The following is a 14,901-nucleotide window of genomic DNA, read 5'->3' as shown; positions in this document are numbered from 1 at the left end:
TCGTCACGGCCATGTGAAAGCTGGCACGTAACGCCGGCGTGAGACGAGTACGCATGGGCTCGTGTCTCTGCTGTGGGTGTGCTTGGTGGGAGGAACAAACGCATCCCAGGTATTCCTTTCTCTGCCGTTTTCTCCTGCCCACCAATCTCAACACAAGAGATACTTAAGCTAACAGGCGATGTTTGGGACCCAAGTGAGGTAGAAGCGCGTGGTTGGACGCTGCCCTTGGTAGTGATGGAGCCCGGGGACTGCAGCAAGAAGCAGAGCTGAAATGATTTGAGCAGATGGATTCGTGCTGGTGGAGCCATCAGCCTGTGCAGGGGGAGCTGCTCCTTTCTTACAGGAATTCACCTGTGGTTTTGCAAACATGGGTGAGAAAACACGACCCACCTGGGGCTGCTTCTGGCGAAGGAAAGGCCTTGGGCAGGCCATGCTTGGGAGCGTTGGGTCGGCAAAGGGATGGACTGTCCTGTTGGCTGCTGGCCACTTGGACCTGGCTTGTAGGAAAGCAGTTTGTGAGCTGTGCTCCCTGTAGGGGATGGGTTAACCCTTCTGGTGCCCTGCTCATGGATGGAGACGTGGCCACGTTCCATGTGCTGAGAGCCAGGGGTCAGGTGGGATGCCGGAGGGGAGGCTTCCTGGGGAGAGCACCGAGGGCTGGCCCTGCCCTGTACAGGGCTGTGTGCACGTCTGGCAGCTGCCATGCCTCTCGTTGGCTGGCCATCGTCTCTTTGGCTGGGGCAAGGTGTCCGCTGGCAGATGTTTCTGCTCTAAATTGCTCTGGGTTGAAGCACTGGTGAAATCATGCAGAGTTCTCTTTTATCTTCAGTTCAGGCTTCCAAGTGAGCCAGATTTCAGGAGAGGCAGCAAGTTTTATCGGGCGTCCAGAAGTGAACCTAGGACGTGATTCCTGCGCGTCAAGCCTTCTCTTTAAGTACTCCTGTTAATTTTCTTTAGGATGGTTTGCTGGGGATCCCTGTCTGTACTTCCAAGGGGAAGTTTTGTAACATTTTTCCTACCCATCAGTATCCTATTAAAACGTTGTTGTGTAAGCTAAAGGTCGTTCCGCTTTCATGGTTTCCTCTGGCAGCTAATTCCAAATGCCCTAGATGGCAGTTCGACAAGAAACGTGTCCAGGCTGCATGGTCTTGATTTTGTTACTGTATAAATTGAAAACAACATTGGAAATTAAATCCTGTTGTTAACTTCCCTTTAAATAATAGTTGCATAATTACACATTTTTAAGAATATTTATCAAACGCAGAAAGCCTGCGCCTGTGGTTGTATGGTAGTTAAAATGTCAGTGAGAACGCCGGCGGTATTTAATACTTCTCGTGTTATATGCACTGTGGGTCAGTGGAGTCAGTGAGATACACGTGTGGGTCCTGCAGTGCTTGGCTGCTCTTGTAATAGATCGTGCTTCCAGGACTGACCCTACATGGGTGTGATGGGAGGTCTGCTCGAGCCCTTACCAGCGGGCAGCAGCCGGGTGTTACTGGTAGAGGAAGCAGTGCAGGCTGCAGTGTGTCCCCGCAGCAGATCGCTCCTTGCTGCCCGCACCGAGATGCCGAGCTGCAGGTCGAAGTATGTGCACATCTGGTTTGTTTCGCTAGCGACGATTGAAGCCAGGTGTGAGTTGATCCCCGAGATTCACTGTCTGTCCACAATAATGGGAAAAATGCAGCTGAAGGCCTAATATAACAGTGCTTCTGGGTCGGGGCAGCTGGTGGAGGCATCGCTTGTGCTGTCTGTCAAAGGGACCTTTCTGGCCACATGATTTTCCTTTGAGTGCTCTGCTTAATGGTCATCAGATTTGAGTCTTTTTCTCCTCTGTTTTGATATTGGACTTTAGCTCTTTGCTATTGTTACAGCCTTTTTATATGTACTTTATTGACTGTATCACCTGTGGCAAATCCTGTTATTGATAATGTGGTTGGGTCTCTATGAAACAAAGCTGGTGTGCCTGCTCTTCTGGCCAACTCAACCCCTGATCTTCTAGAACATCCCTCGTCTAGGCTGGTGCACGGCTTTGACCGCGGGGGTTAGAATTTGTTCCGTCTCCTCGTTTTCCTTTGAGCTCATTTCCCACACTGTCATGCTGGCTCACGTCTGCCTTCCATTGTATCAGCTGCTGCCTGAGCTGCCGAGAAGCATAAAGCTGTTTGCTTGCTTGGCTCACGTGGTGGCTTTCTGTGAGACTTCTGCGTCCATTCCCAGCTCGCTGTCTGGTTGTTCTGAAACAGCAATTTCCATCTGAAGGATCCCTTTATTCCCTCATACGCACACATCCTGTGCTACCTGCCTTCGGGAGCTGCTGCCAGCAATCTCAGGCACTTAACTGTTTTCCACTGACGTTCTAAAATGACAAGGGAGCCGTTGCTTTATCATCATTTCTCTATGGCAGTGCAGTGCTTCAATATCATACTTAGCATCTTGACCAGAGCATTGGGCAGGCTCCATGTTTTCGTGCCTGTAGGCCGTAGTGTTTCATACCTGAACAGCATTTGGGCGTAATGGAAAAACCGCCATCGTACTTACTATATATGGTATCTTTTTAATTGTTTTTATTATTATTAAAGCCCACGGGAAGCAGGAGCATAGCAGACAGTTCTGTACTGAATGCCTGGTGGCTTTTTTCGTGGTGATGCTGTGCTGTTGGGAAAAAATGAGCTCAGGATCCCCGTACCGCTCAGCTGTTTGCCTGGTGTCTGTAGGATGGGCAGTAGTAATCCCTGATCCATGGTAGATGTTTCTTACATCGTTTTTACAACAAATAATCCTCTTAATTTCCCTGACTAGCAGCTGGCACTGCTACAACCTGTGCCTAAAGCCACGAGCAGCTTACTCAGCCTCCTGGCCCTGCGAGCCGGGGGCATTCATCCCCATGGGGCTGACGTCCAGCACAGTGCTGCAGACTCTAACCTGTCCTTTCTCTCTTCCAGATGCAGCAGCTGTTTTATGAAAACTATGAGCAGAACAAAAAAGGCTACATCAGAGACCTGAGGAACAGCAAAATACACAGAGCTATAACGTTGCACCCGAACAAGAACCCCCCCTACCAGTACAGACTGCACAGCTACATGCTGAGCCGCAAGATAGCAGAGCTACGTCACCGGACCGTGCAGCTGCACCGAGAAATTGTCCTGATGAGCAAATACAGCAACACAGAAGTCCACAAAGAGGACCTGCAGCTGGGCATGCCGCCCTCATTCATGCGGTTCCAGCCCCGGCACCGGGAGGAGATCTTGGAGTGGGAGTTCCTTACGGGCAAGTACCTGTACTCCGGTGCTGACGGGCAGCCCCCTCGCAGGGGAATGGACTCGTCCCAGCGGGAAGCGCTGGATGACATCGTGATGCAGGTCATGGAGATGATCAACGCGAACGCTAAGACCAGGGGGAGGATCATCGATTTCAAGGAGATACAGTATGGCTATCGCAGGGTAAACCCCATGTATGGAGCAGAGTATGTGCTCGACTTGTTGCTGCTTTACAAAAAACACAAGGGGAAGAAGATGACTGTCCCTGTCAGGAGGCACGCGTACTTGCAGCAGACCTTCAGCAAGATCCAGTTTATGGAGCATGAAGAGATGGACGCCAAAGAGCTGGCCAGCAAAATCAACCAGGATTCTGGATCCTTGTCTTTCCTCTCCAACTCGCTGAAGATGTTTGTTCCCTTCCAGCTCAGCAGATCCAGAGCAGAGAGGAAGGAACTCAAAGACCAGAAGATCAACATCCTGATTCCTCTCTCTGGACGTTTCGATATGTTTGCAAGGTTCATGGGGAATTTTGAGAAGACGTGCCTCATTCCCAACCAGAACGTCAAGCTGGTTGTCCTGCTCTTCAATTCCAACTCCAACCCTGACAAAGCAAAGCAAATTGACCTGATGCGAGAGTACCGCTCCAAATACCCCAAGGCTGACATGCAGGTTTTACCGGTGTCCGGGGAGTTCTCGAGGGCGCTGGCTCTGGAAGTCGGATCCTCTCAGTTCCAGAACGAGTCTTTACTTTTCTTCTGCGATGTTGACTTAGTGTTTACCACAGAATTCCTCCAGAGGTGTCGAGCCAATACAGTTTTGGGTCAACAAGTATACTTCCCCATCATTTTTAGCCAGTACGATCCAAAGATTGTGTACAGTGGAAAGGTTCCTAGTGACAATCATTTTGCCTTCACCCAGAAAACAGGTTTCTGGAGGAACTATGGCTTTGGTATTACCTGCATTTACAAAGGAGACCTTCTTCGGGCGGGGGGCTTTGACGTCTCCATCCAGGGTTGGGGCCTTGAAGACGTCGACCTTTTCAACAAAGTCATACAAGCTGGCTTAAAAACTTTCCGAAGCCAAGAAATTGGAGTCGTCCACGTGCATCACCCTGTTTTTTGTGACCCTAATCTTGATCCAAAACAATACAAAATGTGCTTGGGGTCCAAAGCTTCCACATATGGGTCCACGCAGCAGCTGGCTGAAATATGGTTTGAAAAAAACGACCCCAGTTTTGGGAAAAGCAGCAATACTAATGGCTCGGTGAGGACAGCCTAATGTCCAGCTATGCTGGGAAAGACTTTTTTTTTAATTATCTAATTTATTTTTGGGAAAATGTTTTTTGATAATTCACTTTTAAGAGACCACACGGGATATATTTTAGCAATCATCGTCGTTTTCTTACAAAGCGCTCACGTGGAGAAGGACGAGGCCGTTGGTTTTTCTGTTGTTGTGTTTTTTGGTTTCGAACGAAACTGGGATCAATATTTGCCTTCAGACAAAACCAACCAACCCACCGTTCCGGAGGCACCTGAGCGATCTGCAGGCGCCTGACTTGAATTACAACTCCCTTAGGAACAACAGATTGTTTCCTACCTTTCCCGTTGCTGGATTCTGTCGGTTGGGAGCTCGAGGGACAACGCGCTGTGTCTGAGTGTTCTGTTGTGACCGCCACAGGGCACGGATTCCGCTGCTGGTTGAGGATAGCCATTCTTTTTGCAATCGCAAACACAAATGAATGGGTGCGGCCGTGGGACGGGCACTCCTTGCAGGAGGTTTTCCCCAAGGCCCGATGGTTTGGGTTACAAATGCACTTCCCCTCGTCACGGCGGGCAGCCTGCAGGGAGTGCACGGAGCCAGGCAGCCCAGGCGGAAATCTTTTGTCTTTTCTATTCGGTCCGGATCCGGATCTCTTGCGTTAAGAATCCGTGGTGGATTCTGTGTATTATCCTCAACCGCCGTCCTGCCTAGAGCTGAGACTGAGAGAGAGAGGCGGAAGGGAACGCAGGGAAAGAGAATCTCTTGCGGAGAAGCGGCAGCGCGCACGGAACAAGGAGAGCTCCCTCGTGAGAACTTTGCAAACACTTCTCTGCAAAGCGTGCTGCACCCGATCGCGTTGATTTCGCTCGATCAGTTACGTAATGTTAATGGGAACAATTATTACATTTGATTACTAGGTTTTTGTTTTGTTTTGTTTTGTTTTCTGTTTTTTTTTTCCTGTATCTGATAGACCTTTAATTTATTTAATATCCATTGTTTTAGGTTCTTGACCTTTCCTTGAATATCTGTTAGTCATTTTAATATTTTATATATATATATATGTGTGTGTAAATATATATATATATATATATTAGGAATGTATTGCATCTTCTCACTGATAAGGTAGTGTACATCGTATTGCAGCAAATGATCTCCAAAGATTACTTTCTAAAATGTTTTTTTTTGTTTGTTTGTTTTTTTCACGGATCTTTTTTTGTTTGTTTGTTCCCCTCCCCCTCCCCCCCCCAATTTCTTTAACATTTTTGGAACGACGTCAGAAAGGTTAGGAGTCCTTGTGGTATTGGGAGAGGAACTGCGGATGGGGAGGCTGAGGACGAGGAAAGGACGACCCCTACGAAGGAACACCTAGCAAGGTTAGAGCAAACATACAAAATAAAGTGCCTTAAAGCCAGAAAGGGAACCCTTTACACTGAGACTGACGCAGTGAATGGCCGTTGTCATTGAAGCAGGTGATGTATCGGGACCCACCTACCTGTAAATATCTTGCTCAGCAGGAACAAAAAATAAAAACCAGCGAACAATATATTTTTCTATCGTATCCTCCAGCACCATTTTGTCTCATTGTTCTCAGTCCCACTTTGCCTACCCTTTGGGAAGTGGAGAATAGCGAAAGAAAAGGAGAGAAACCGATGCTAAGGTTGTTGCCACGTTGGAGGGGATCTTATGGAGCAATTGCTATTCTGATAGAAAAAATAACCATTGTTTACACGTGTATGGATTATGAACTGCAGCTAGTGTAGATTCGATGTCTTTTAGATGTTCATCGTTTTTTGGTGACAGTCCCAAGGATGTAGGTACTTGGATGGATTCAGTGCATGGAATTCTTCTTCTTTTTTTTTTTTTTTAAAGACTTGCTTCTAAGATGCAATAAAGGTTTTTTTTATTTGCAATCGGAGCTCCTGATGTCGTCTGCCTCAGTCCGTCCCTGTTCACCAGCGTGGGCACAGGGGGGTGGAGGGGGGAATGCTGCAGGGGTCTGGTATGGGGCAAGCGTTGGGCTTGGCTGTGGGGCAGGTGGGGGGCCCCATCACTGCTGGATCTGGTGCCTTCCTGGTTCCCATGGTTCCCTTTTCCAGTGGTTCTGCTGCTCCCAGAGATCACAGAATCATTCAGGTTGGAAAGGGCCACTAAGATCACCTGGTCCAATCATGAGTAGATGTCTGCAGGAAGCCCTGTGCACGTGAAACGCACACAGTGCTGAGGCTGAATAACTGAGGAATGTTTTGTGCATTTGAGACACGGTAAAAGTAATTATTAGAAGCATTGGGTACTTATTTTTAAGAGCTCTGTCGGTTTTATCACAGTTGCTCAGTGTTGGTGTGGGGCTTTTTAATGCAAGAATTGAAGTCTGTCATCCCTGGGCTTCCCACGATGAGAAGTGTTTGCACTGGGCAAAGAAGCAACTGGCATTTGCAGAGAAGAGCCTCAAGAATACAGCCCCTAAAGAACTGTACCAGAGGATGGGAAATAAAATAAAAAGCCCTATGCTTGCACTGTGTTTACTAAAGTTTATGATTATGTTGGATTTTTTCTGCCTGTAAAAGCAGGATGCGTGTAAGTGGAAAAAGCCCTTGAACGAAAAGCCCCCATCTGGTGCTGGGGTTTTGTTGGGTTGCTGCAGTTCAGCTTTGGTCCCCAATTTGGCCTGAGGAGCCAAGGGAGGTTTACACCAAGGCTGGAGTCAGCTCTTGAGGCCCCACGTCTTAATTGACCGCATTGTTTATGGTCTCACAGCTTCAAAGTAATCATTTAAAGGTTAAATTTTCAATTACAGCCGTCTATGATAAATTGTAACCTTATGAAAAAAAAAAAAACATTTTATACTACAAAAAGCCCTTTTGCTGCCTGACTTAGAGAGGCTGAGCAGGTGGAAGTCATTGGCTCTCAGGTGCTAACCCAACCTTCCATGGAAACCAGGCTGGTGCTGGAACGCTTTGCTCCTAACTTACTGCATGTGTTTGGTGCAGGGAGAGGCTTGCTAACATCTGAGCCACGAATTAGTGCAGAAGTCAGAGCATTTGCCTCTGCTCTAGTAAGAAAGCAAAGTGCAAGTCCACATGATGCTGTGCTGAAACTGAAGAATGTGGGCAGATGGGCCCTGCGAGCCCCCGCCATGAGGCACGGTTATGAGCAGGGTGGAAAAAAAAAAAATGGAATTAGCTTCAAAAATATCAGGGGCTGCCTAGCAGGCTGGCTGCATTTGCCTTCACGCTTTAATTCAATAAAACCCTCAGCTTTAATTGCCCTGAATCGGCTCCAGCGTTTCCAGCAGGCTGGAAGCGGGGATCCCAGTGCAGGGAGCTTCACTGGGCCCTGCTCCGCTTCTCTGTTTCCTTGAAGAACAAAGACAAAGAGAAAAAGAAAAACCAAAACCCCACCTCTGTGCTTTGTTGACTTTTCAGTGAGAGGGCTCCTACCAAAGGCACAGCTTAAGCCATGAGAGCGATGCCAAGATAAAGCAAACACCCAAAGCAAATGGGAGATAATGGCTGATAGCTCCGTTGGCCTTGGCTCTGCAGGTGGCATTTTAGGCGTCTCAGCAGCACAAGGTGGGCCCCAGGCAGCTCCACGGGGCTGGGCAGGAGGGAAGCAGGCACCTGGTCCCTTCCCCAGCCCTATCCCCCATCCCCCTTCCTCATCTCCATCCTCTTCCCATTTCCATCTCCTTCTCCATCCCATCCCGATTCTCTTCTCCATCCCTCATGCCTATCCCCATCACTAGCCCATCATCACGCCCTTCCTGATCCCATCCCATCCCACCCCCATCATCATTCCCTTCCTCATCCCATCCATGTTCCCATCCCCTCTCCTCCTCCCTCCCAGCTGAGACACTCCTTGACTACACTGTGTGTTCTGCCAGCGTCTGCCAGCCTCATGCACTCAGCAACGGCTCCGTCCTTCGGTTCTATTCTGCAGTGCAGATGCTGCAGTCCTGTGTCCAGCACACAGCCCACCTGGGTGCAGGTGCCTCCCATTTTGGGGTCTCCCCCCCCCCTCACAAAAAACAAAAAGGCTCAGAAGAGCCCCAGTGCCACCTTTAGCTGAAAATGCATTTTTAAGTCCCAAAATTGCACTGAGATGCCCCTGGGATGGTCAAGTATCCAGCAGCCGGATGCTGGGGTTACAGGAGCAGGACGCCTGGGAAGTTGATTCTGGGCTCCAATCCCACACTCCCAGCCCACTGCTGCCCACTGGGACGCGCTCGCTCCCAGCACCATCAGCTCTCCCTGCAGCTCCAGCCCCTCTCCCTCCCATCCCTTTTTCCCGGCAGCGGGAGTTCCAGAGCAGCCGCTTTACGATGTGTCTGGGGCGGGCGCGCGGTGCTGGCGTTCAGTAACCACGGGACAAAGGCAGCTTTATGCCCAGCGAGGTGATGGAGAGGTTGGGGCCAGAGCTGCGGGGCAAAGCCCAGGGCTTGGGGAGCGGAGCATGAAGCTGTGCCTGGGCTGCTCAGGGTGATGCGGAGCCACCGGGGCTCTTCCAGATACTGGTTCTGTAAAGAATACACGCGGGACCCAATGAAAGCTTCAGGGATTGCTCATGAAGCTGGAAGGGAAGGCACCATGCATCACAACCACGCGCTGCAAACCCGAACCCCTGCGGCAGGTTGCCCACGAAGAGCGCCTCTGACGTGGTGCCAAGGTGGGGAGGAATCCCTTTATTTGAAGGTACCCTTCTGTAGAGACAAAGTGTTGTAGCAGCCTGCAACAGACGTGAACCAGATCCGCACGCTCGGCCTCGGCCTGCCCAGCCGATGCTCACACAGGTTTTTCAGAATAGAAAAACAAACAAAAAAAAAGTCCAAACTGTACACCTTTACACAGGGCACGGAGCCAGGCTCCTTTTACAGCGCTGTACACGCTTGGGATAAGGAAGTGCAACTCAGAGCCAGTAAAGCATCCTGGGCCACTAATGAAGACAAACTAAAAGCTGCGGCGGCGGAAGCTGAGCAGATACACAGGCAAATGAAGCTTATTGTGTTCCCAATACTCCAGAGTGCAGTTACCAAGAGAAAGAGGAGCAGAACAAAGGCAGCTTATGGGCTTCCCTGGTCACAGAGCTCTCCCTTCTCTCCCATCAGGAAGTAGCTGTCAGCCCAAGTGGCTTTGCTTTGTATCAGCTCTATTTTACAACTGACTTTGCAGGAGTGCAATTCAATAGCCCGCTCGCTCCCTGAGCTGCAGCCACCTCCTGCTCTCGGCTGCAGGGAGAGCGCCCAGCGCCCATCCTGCCCCTTCTGGGCCGTCCCCAAAGCCCTGCTGGGTTCTGCTGCCAAAACCCCACGGAGCTCTTTAGCAGCAAAACAGTGGCACGCCACCCCCGTGCACCCCATCCCCTCCCTGCGTGGGGCTGCGTGCTCGGAGCAGGACGCTTCCCTCTTCCATCAGCCCTCGGTTTCCAGTGCCACGAGCACTACCTCCTCTTCCGCATGCAGGTTTCAAGCCGGCCCAGCTCTTCGTAGGCCTGGTAGAAAACGTCAAAGTCTCTGGCGCTCCAGCCCCTCCAGACAGCCAGGCACCACTCGGTGTTTTCATTCTGAAAGCAGCACACAACCGTGTCCTTTGCTACGAGAGCAGCATCCACCAGCGTCCTGGGGAAGGAAGAGCAGAGAATGGCATCAGGGTGGAGAGCAGCTCCACTAAGCAGCGGGGCCGCTCACCCGGGAGGCACCGATTCATGGGCTGCCCTTTCCAGCTGGGGAAACTCCATTTATAAGCTGCAAAGCCCTGAGAAGGGAGAGCGTAGCAAAGGGAGGAATGAGAAACCGCACGTGGTTCAGTGACACGGGAAAAGATTCCGTTAGGGATTCAGGTGCCCAAACATGAAGCTACACGCGTAAGCCTGCCATAACATTCTGAAGCTGCTGATAATCTCCTGATTTGTTAAATCCCTGCTGCCAGCCGGGTGCTTTCGGGGCAGCCTCCAGCCCAAGTGAGCGATGGGCTGGGATGGGGTGGGTGGCATCGGACAGCAGTGCTGCAAGGCGAGCCAGTGGCAGCCCCATGGCAGCCCCAACCCAAGCCCAACGGCTGTGGCTCTGCACCTCATTTTCCCCTGATTCTTTTTAACAGTTGGGTAAAATAAAATCAACCCTACAGCCGAGAAAGCCCGACTCCTGACTAACTGATAAAAACGCTCAATTAACAAGGCGAGGGAATGGCAGGAGCGCTTTGATCTCATGCTGTGTTTGCCCAGTGGTAATAAATGGTCATTTATAATCCTTAGCAGTGCTTAACCTCCATTTGTTTGGACATAAATAGTACAATCCCAGACTGGTATTTAAGTGACCAGCAGGAGCACCCCCATCTCTCCAGCAGCTATTTATTTATTCGGACTCTCGTTTGCTGGATGAAACCTTTTACATTCATGTACAGAACTGCTCTCCCCTGTGCTCTCAGAGCCGTCCCCCGGCCCGTCACTGCCGACAGCACAAAGGTGCTCATTTAGAGCCAGAACTTCAACCTGATCCACATGAATGAAGCCACAGACAAGCGCTGCGCTCTGCATAAATACACTGCTTGTTCCTAACACAGGGCCGGAGCCTGCCAAGCTCCAGCCATCCCCTGCCAGGTGCCGGTGCCCTCCGAGTACCTGGAGGCAGCAGCAGGCAGGATTGGACCGACACCGTGCTCTGCCCATCAGGTGGCTTTTGGACACCAGGCTGTGGTCACAGCACCTCGCCCTCACATCTGCAACCCATCCCCTTGTGCCCCTTGGAGCTGGTGCTCAACTCAGCCTCACCCGTAGGGTGCCAGCTCCCCGGCCTTCAGCACGGCGATCACTCGGCCCCGCTGCATGCCCGATTCCTTCTCCAGTCCAATCACGATGATATCCCCTCCTCTCCTGGAAGAGAAACGAGGGAGATTGCACACGCACTCTGAAACGGGGACTGCTGGCAGCTGAGCAAAACCCGTGTTGGATACCCGTCCTCCCTGCTGCAATCCCTCCTGTAGTGACATGGAGGGGCCCTGCCGCATCACCAAGAAGTGACTGAACCCGCTGCAGTAAGAGCCCCCGCAACTGGCAAACCACATTTCCAGAGGTTTTGATCAACTCAACAGGAGGCAGCGGGATGTGCCAGAGCCGCGTCCGAGCAAGGAAGCTGCCTGCTGCTCTTTGTTTCCTCAGTAGCCAGGGAAACTGGGTGTTGAGCTCACCATCCGCTATTCCATTCTGCTGAAATCAATCTCACGAGGCCTCAGATGTGGCCATTCTGCCCAGCATCCCATATCTTTAAAAACGAGTGGAGAAATGGATGGGCCGCTGTACCGTGAGCACAATTTCTCAATGACAGCTTGATTTTCTGGGCAGGTGAATCACAGTGGGCATGCAAAGTCCCTGAATTACACCAGCTAATCTCTCGCTACTCAGCCCAGGAGGGATTTGGCTCAAGCTGCCCTGGGAAGCGACCCACTTACCTGGGGATCCATATGAGGTCTTTCACTGGCAGAATCTTGACAGCTTGGAGATGCTGCGCGTTGTCACCCGCCGGCACAGCGTCGTGATCCGGGGAAGGCTTCAGTTCATGAAATTTGTCAGCCTCCTCAAAATCGGTGGAGAGCAGAGCGCTGGAAGAGCTGGTGGGCGAGCTGGGCAGGCTGGAGGGGCAGCGGGTTAACCTGTTGGGAGGTGAGGAGGAGTAGGAGGACACGGAGCAATAATCCGTGAGCGAGTCCTGGTGGTTGAGGATCTGAGTGCCAACCTCCGGGCTGTAGATGATGCTCATGTCCACCAGCGAGCTCCCCTCCAGCGCTCTGTGGTTGATGGGAGGAGCAGCGGGGATGGCAGCGGCAGGCTGCTGGACAGAGAACATGTCCCTGAGCGGGCTGCAGTCCCCGCAGAAGTAGCGGGCGCAGAGCTGGTAGGTGGCGGCGTGGTACATCACCAGGAAGTTGCTCTTCTCGTCCAGACACCACACCACCTCCTCCCCGTGGCACTCCGAATTGCAGGCAATGGACGAGATGGCCGAGGGCGGGCCGAAGGGCTCCAGCCTCCTGCTGATCTCCATCGCGGCGCAGTCGATGACGAGGACGCCGGGGCCGTTGCTGTACCACACCTCCGTGCCGCTGTTGGCGATCTCCATGGCCCTCACCGGGTACGGGTTCTGCCGCGGGTCATCGTCGGGAATGTTGAATTTGGACCTGTTGGCTGTGTGGGAGCACAGGTAGGAGCAGGTGTCCGCTGGGATGCCCTGGGCCACCGAGAACACTGCCACGAGCCCATCCGACAGGCCGGCCAGCACCATGTATGAGTTCTGCAAGAAAGAGTTGGCAGATTCTCTCCAGATTCTTTACTTCTCCCCCAGACAAAAGCCTTCCATCCCCGAGGCGCTGGCTGCCTCTCACGATCCTATGAGCGTGCCAGTAACTTACCCCAAATCACTCAGCGATAACAGCAACATAAAAAGAAGTCGTCACACAGGAGCTGCTGCAGAGCCATACTCCTCTCACCCAGTATTACCTCCCTCTTTATTGGCAAGGGAGGATAGACAGGCCTGGCAGCCTGCCCCCAAGGTTAACACATTCAAGCTGGAACACGTTCAGAGACAGCCATCGTGATCCTAGGAATCCAGCTGTAGAAACCCGGCTCATATCCAGAAAGGAGTAAAGCACGGCGAAGCTATTGCTATCAGACAAGGGGAGGAATGGAAGCAGCGCAGGAGGAAACGGAAAGAGGGACGGGGTCCTTCGGCGAGCGCACAGCGATCACTGCGCACCCAACCGCTGCGCGGCTCCCAGGGACGTGCTCTGGGGCTGGGATCACGGACATGCCACGGCACAGCAGCAGGTAGCTCACATCCTGCCCCTGCCCAGGGACCGCCACGTCCCTGCACGGGAGCTGGCGAGAAGGCCACGGCTCAGTGCGTCCCCAGCGCCTCCCGCTCGTTGCAGAGGGCTGTGAAACAGGCTGGGATAATGGGTCTCTCGGGAATTAACTCCCCGTGACCTCGGGGCTGTACCAGAAACTCCCCATCTGTGCAGCAGATAAAACAATACCCACCTCAAAGGCCTTTATTTCCTCCCTGGGGAGCAATAAATTCTTTAAAAAAAAAAAAAAAAAAAAAAGACCCTTTTTGCCCAGGGCTTTCTTGCTGCTGTTACAAACCAAAAGCGAATGGAACCAAAGAACACAGCCACAGCCCTCCATGGCACAAAGCCCTGTGAGATGGGATGGGGACCTGGCGTCACCGCTGGCTGCTTCGAAGCCAAGGGAAACCTTCAGGGATTGTGGCTGTGCCAGCCCCACGAGATGGCTCTGGCTCCACAGAGGCCAAAATCAGTACCCTGAGCTGCTCTCCAATACCGAGGGGCAGATAGCACAGGGGTAGTATTAGTTTAATGGACAGCACTGTTTGCAAGGTTCATTAAGAGTCTGGGATTAATCCATTCTATCTGCATACCCAGTATGAGTAAAGCCATCAGTGTGCCGCGCTCGTATGACTAATCCAAATCACAGCAGAATTTTACAGTAATGGGAAAAACTAGGGAAGCAAGTGGAAAGTTGTGAAATGGGACTTGGACTCCAACTCAGCCCAGTCCCAATCCTCTAACCACTAATTAAAAGAAACCCAAGTGGCCTGCAGCGCTCGGTGCCACGTCCCTGCTGCCAAGTGGATCTGGTGCAAAGGTTCTTGGACGTGGACTTGCCAGGGGGTTGCATCAAGAGGCTGGAACATGGCACGATGCTGTGCACAAGCTGGGTTTCAGATTTTTTTTTCTTTCCTTTGGAGAGGAGTTCAATTATTTAAAACAGAGCAAAGCAGAACAGCCCACATCTCTGGTGAAAACGGTCCAACGTTTTCAGGCCAAAGGACCCCACATAGCAAATATTCCTTGCTAAAAATGGAACATCTGAAATTAAACGGTCACGTTTCATTGTTCTGGTGACCTTCAGAAAATTACTGCCCCGTTTCGTTATCGGGCACATTTCAAGAGGGTGAGGACTCCCTGATGCTGCGGCTGCACTGCTCAAACATAACACAGGTGTGCCCACCTGAGCTGCTGCTAGCACGGCACCCAGCACTATTACAGTCTGCTCTGTCATTCTGTCTCGCTTGCTTTTGTAAATGTTGAATTATCCAAGCAAAGCTTTCAAAAAAAAAAAAAAAATCATTATTTGCTTGATGAGTGTCAGCCACTTCAGAGCAATCACGATGCCCTTTTGGAGATCTGGTGGGCGGCAACCAGCCCATGGCAGGGGGTGGGACTGGGAAACCAATACCCCAGAGCTGCATCACTTACGCCTACAGAGTTTGATGAATTATGCCGGATTTCAGCCTGCCTAGCCTACAGTGGAAGCAAACCTGAAAGGTACTTGATGCTTTGGGACACTCATCACTCACAGCCCCGGCTGTCTGACTAAG

The 14,901-nt window shown here is 51.5% G+C and overlaps 2 protein-coding genes across 6 annotated transcripts in view; one reads left to right on the top strand and one right to left on the bottom strand.

The window, feature by feature from the left end:
- CHSY1 (chondroitin sulfate synthase 1) overlaps nucleotides 1-6,432 on the top strand; it is a 61,793-nt gene extending 55,361 nt beyond the window's left edge. The window contains exon 3 of the mRNA XM_021407085.1: nucleotides 2,943-6,432. Coding sequence (XP_021262760.1) covers nucleotides 2,943-4,535 — 1,593 coding nt within the window. The 3' untranslated portion in view covers nucleotides 4,536-6,432. The remainder of the gene's footprint in view (nucleotides 1-2,942) is intronic.
- Nucleotides 9,176-14,901, bottom strand: part of LRRK1 (leucine rich repeat kinase 1) — a 67,900-nt gene continuing 62,174 nt past the window's right edge. For 4 of the 5 annotated variants that reach the window (XM_021406961.1, XM_021406959.1, XM_021406960.1 and 1 more), the window contains exons 32-34: nucleotides 11,957-12,792; nucleotides 11,280-11,381; nucleotides 9,176-10,128 (exon numbers count right to left, since the gene is read on the bottom strand). In XM_021406961.1, coding sequence (XP_021262636.1) covers nucleotides 9,951-10,128; nucleotides 11,280-11,381; nucleotides 11,957-12,792 — 1,116 coding nt within the window. In that variant the 3' untranslated portion in view covers nucleotides 9,176-9,950. Of the gene's footprint in view, nucleotides 10,129-11,279; nucleotides 11,382-11,956; nucleotides 12,793-14,901 lie in introns of those variants that run through there. The other variant, XR_002441746.1, reaches the window with a different exon arrangement.

The sequence above is a fragment of the Numida meleagris genome, chromosome 9 (assembly GCF_002078875.1).
Source record: "Numida meleagris isolate 19003 breed g44 Domestic line chromosome 9, NumMel1.0, whole genome shotgun sequence".
Taxonomy (NCBI): domain Eukaryota; kingdom Metazoa; phylum Chordata; class Aves; order Galliformes; family Numididae; genus Numida; species Numida meleagris.
Note: the sequence above shows the minus strand (reverse complement) of the source record. Positions and strands in the feature narration are given on the sequence as shown.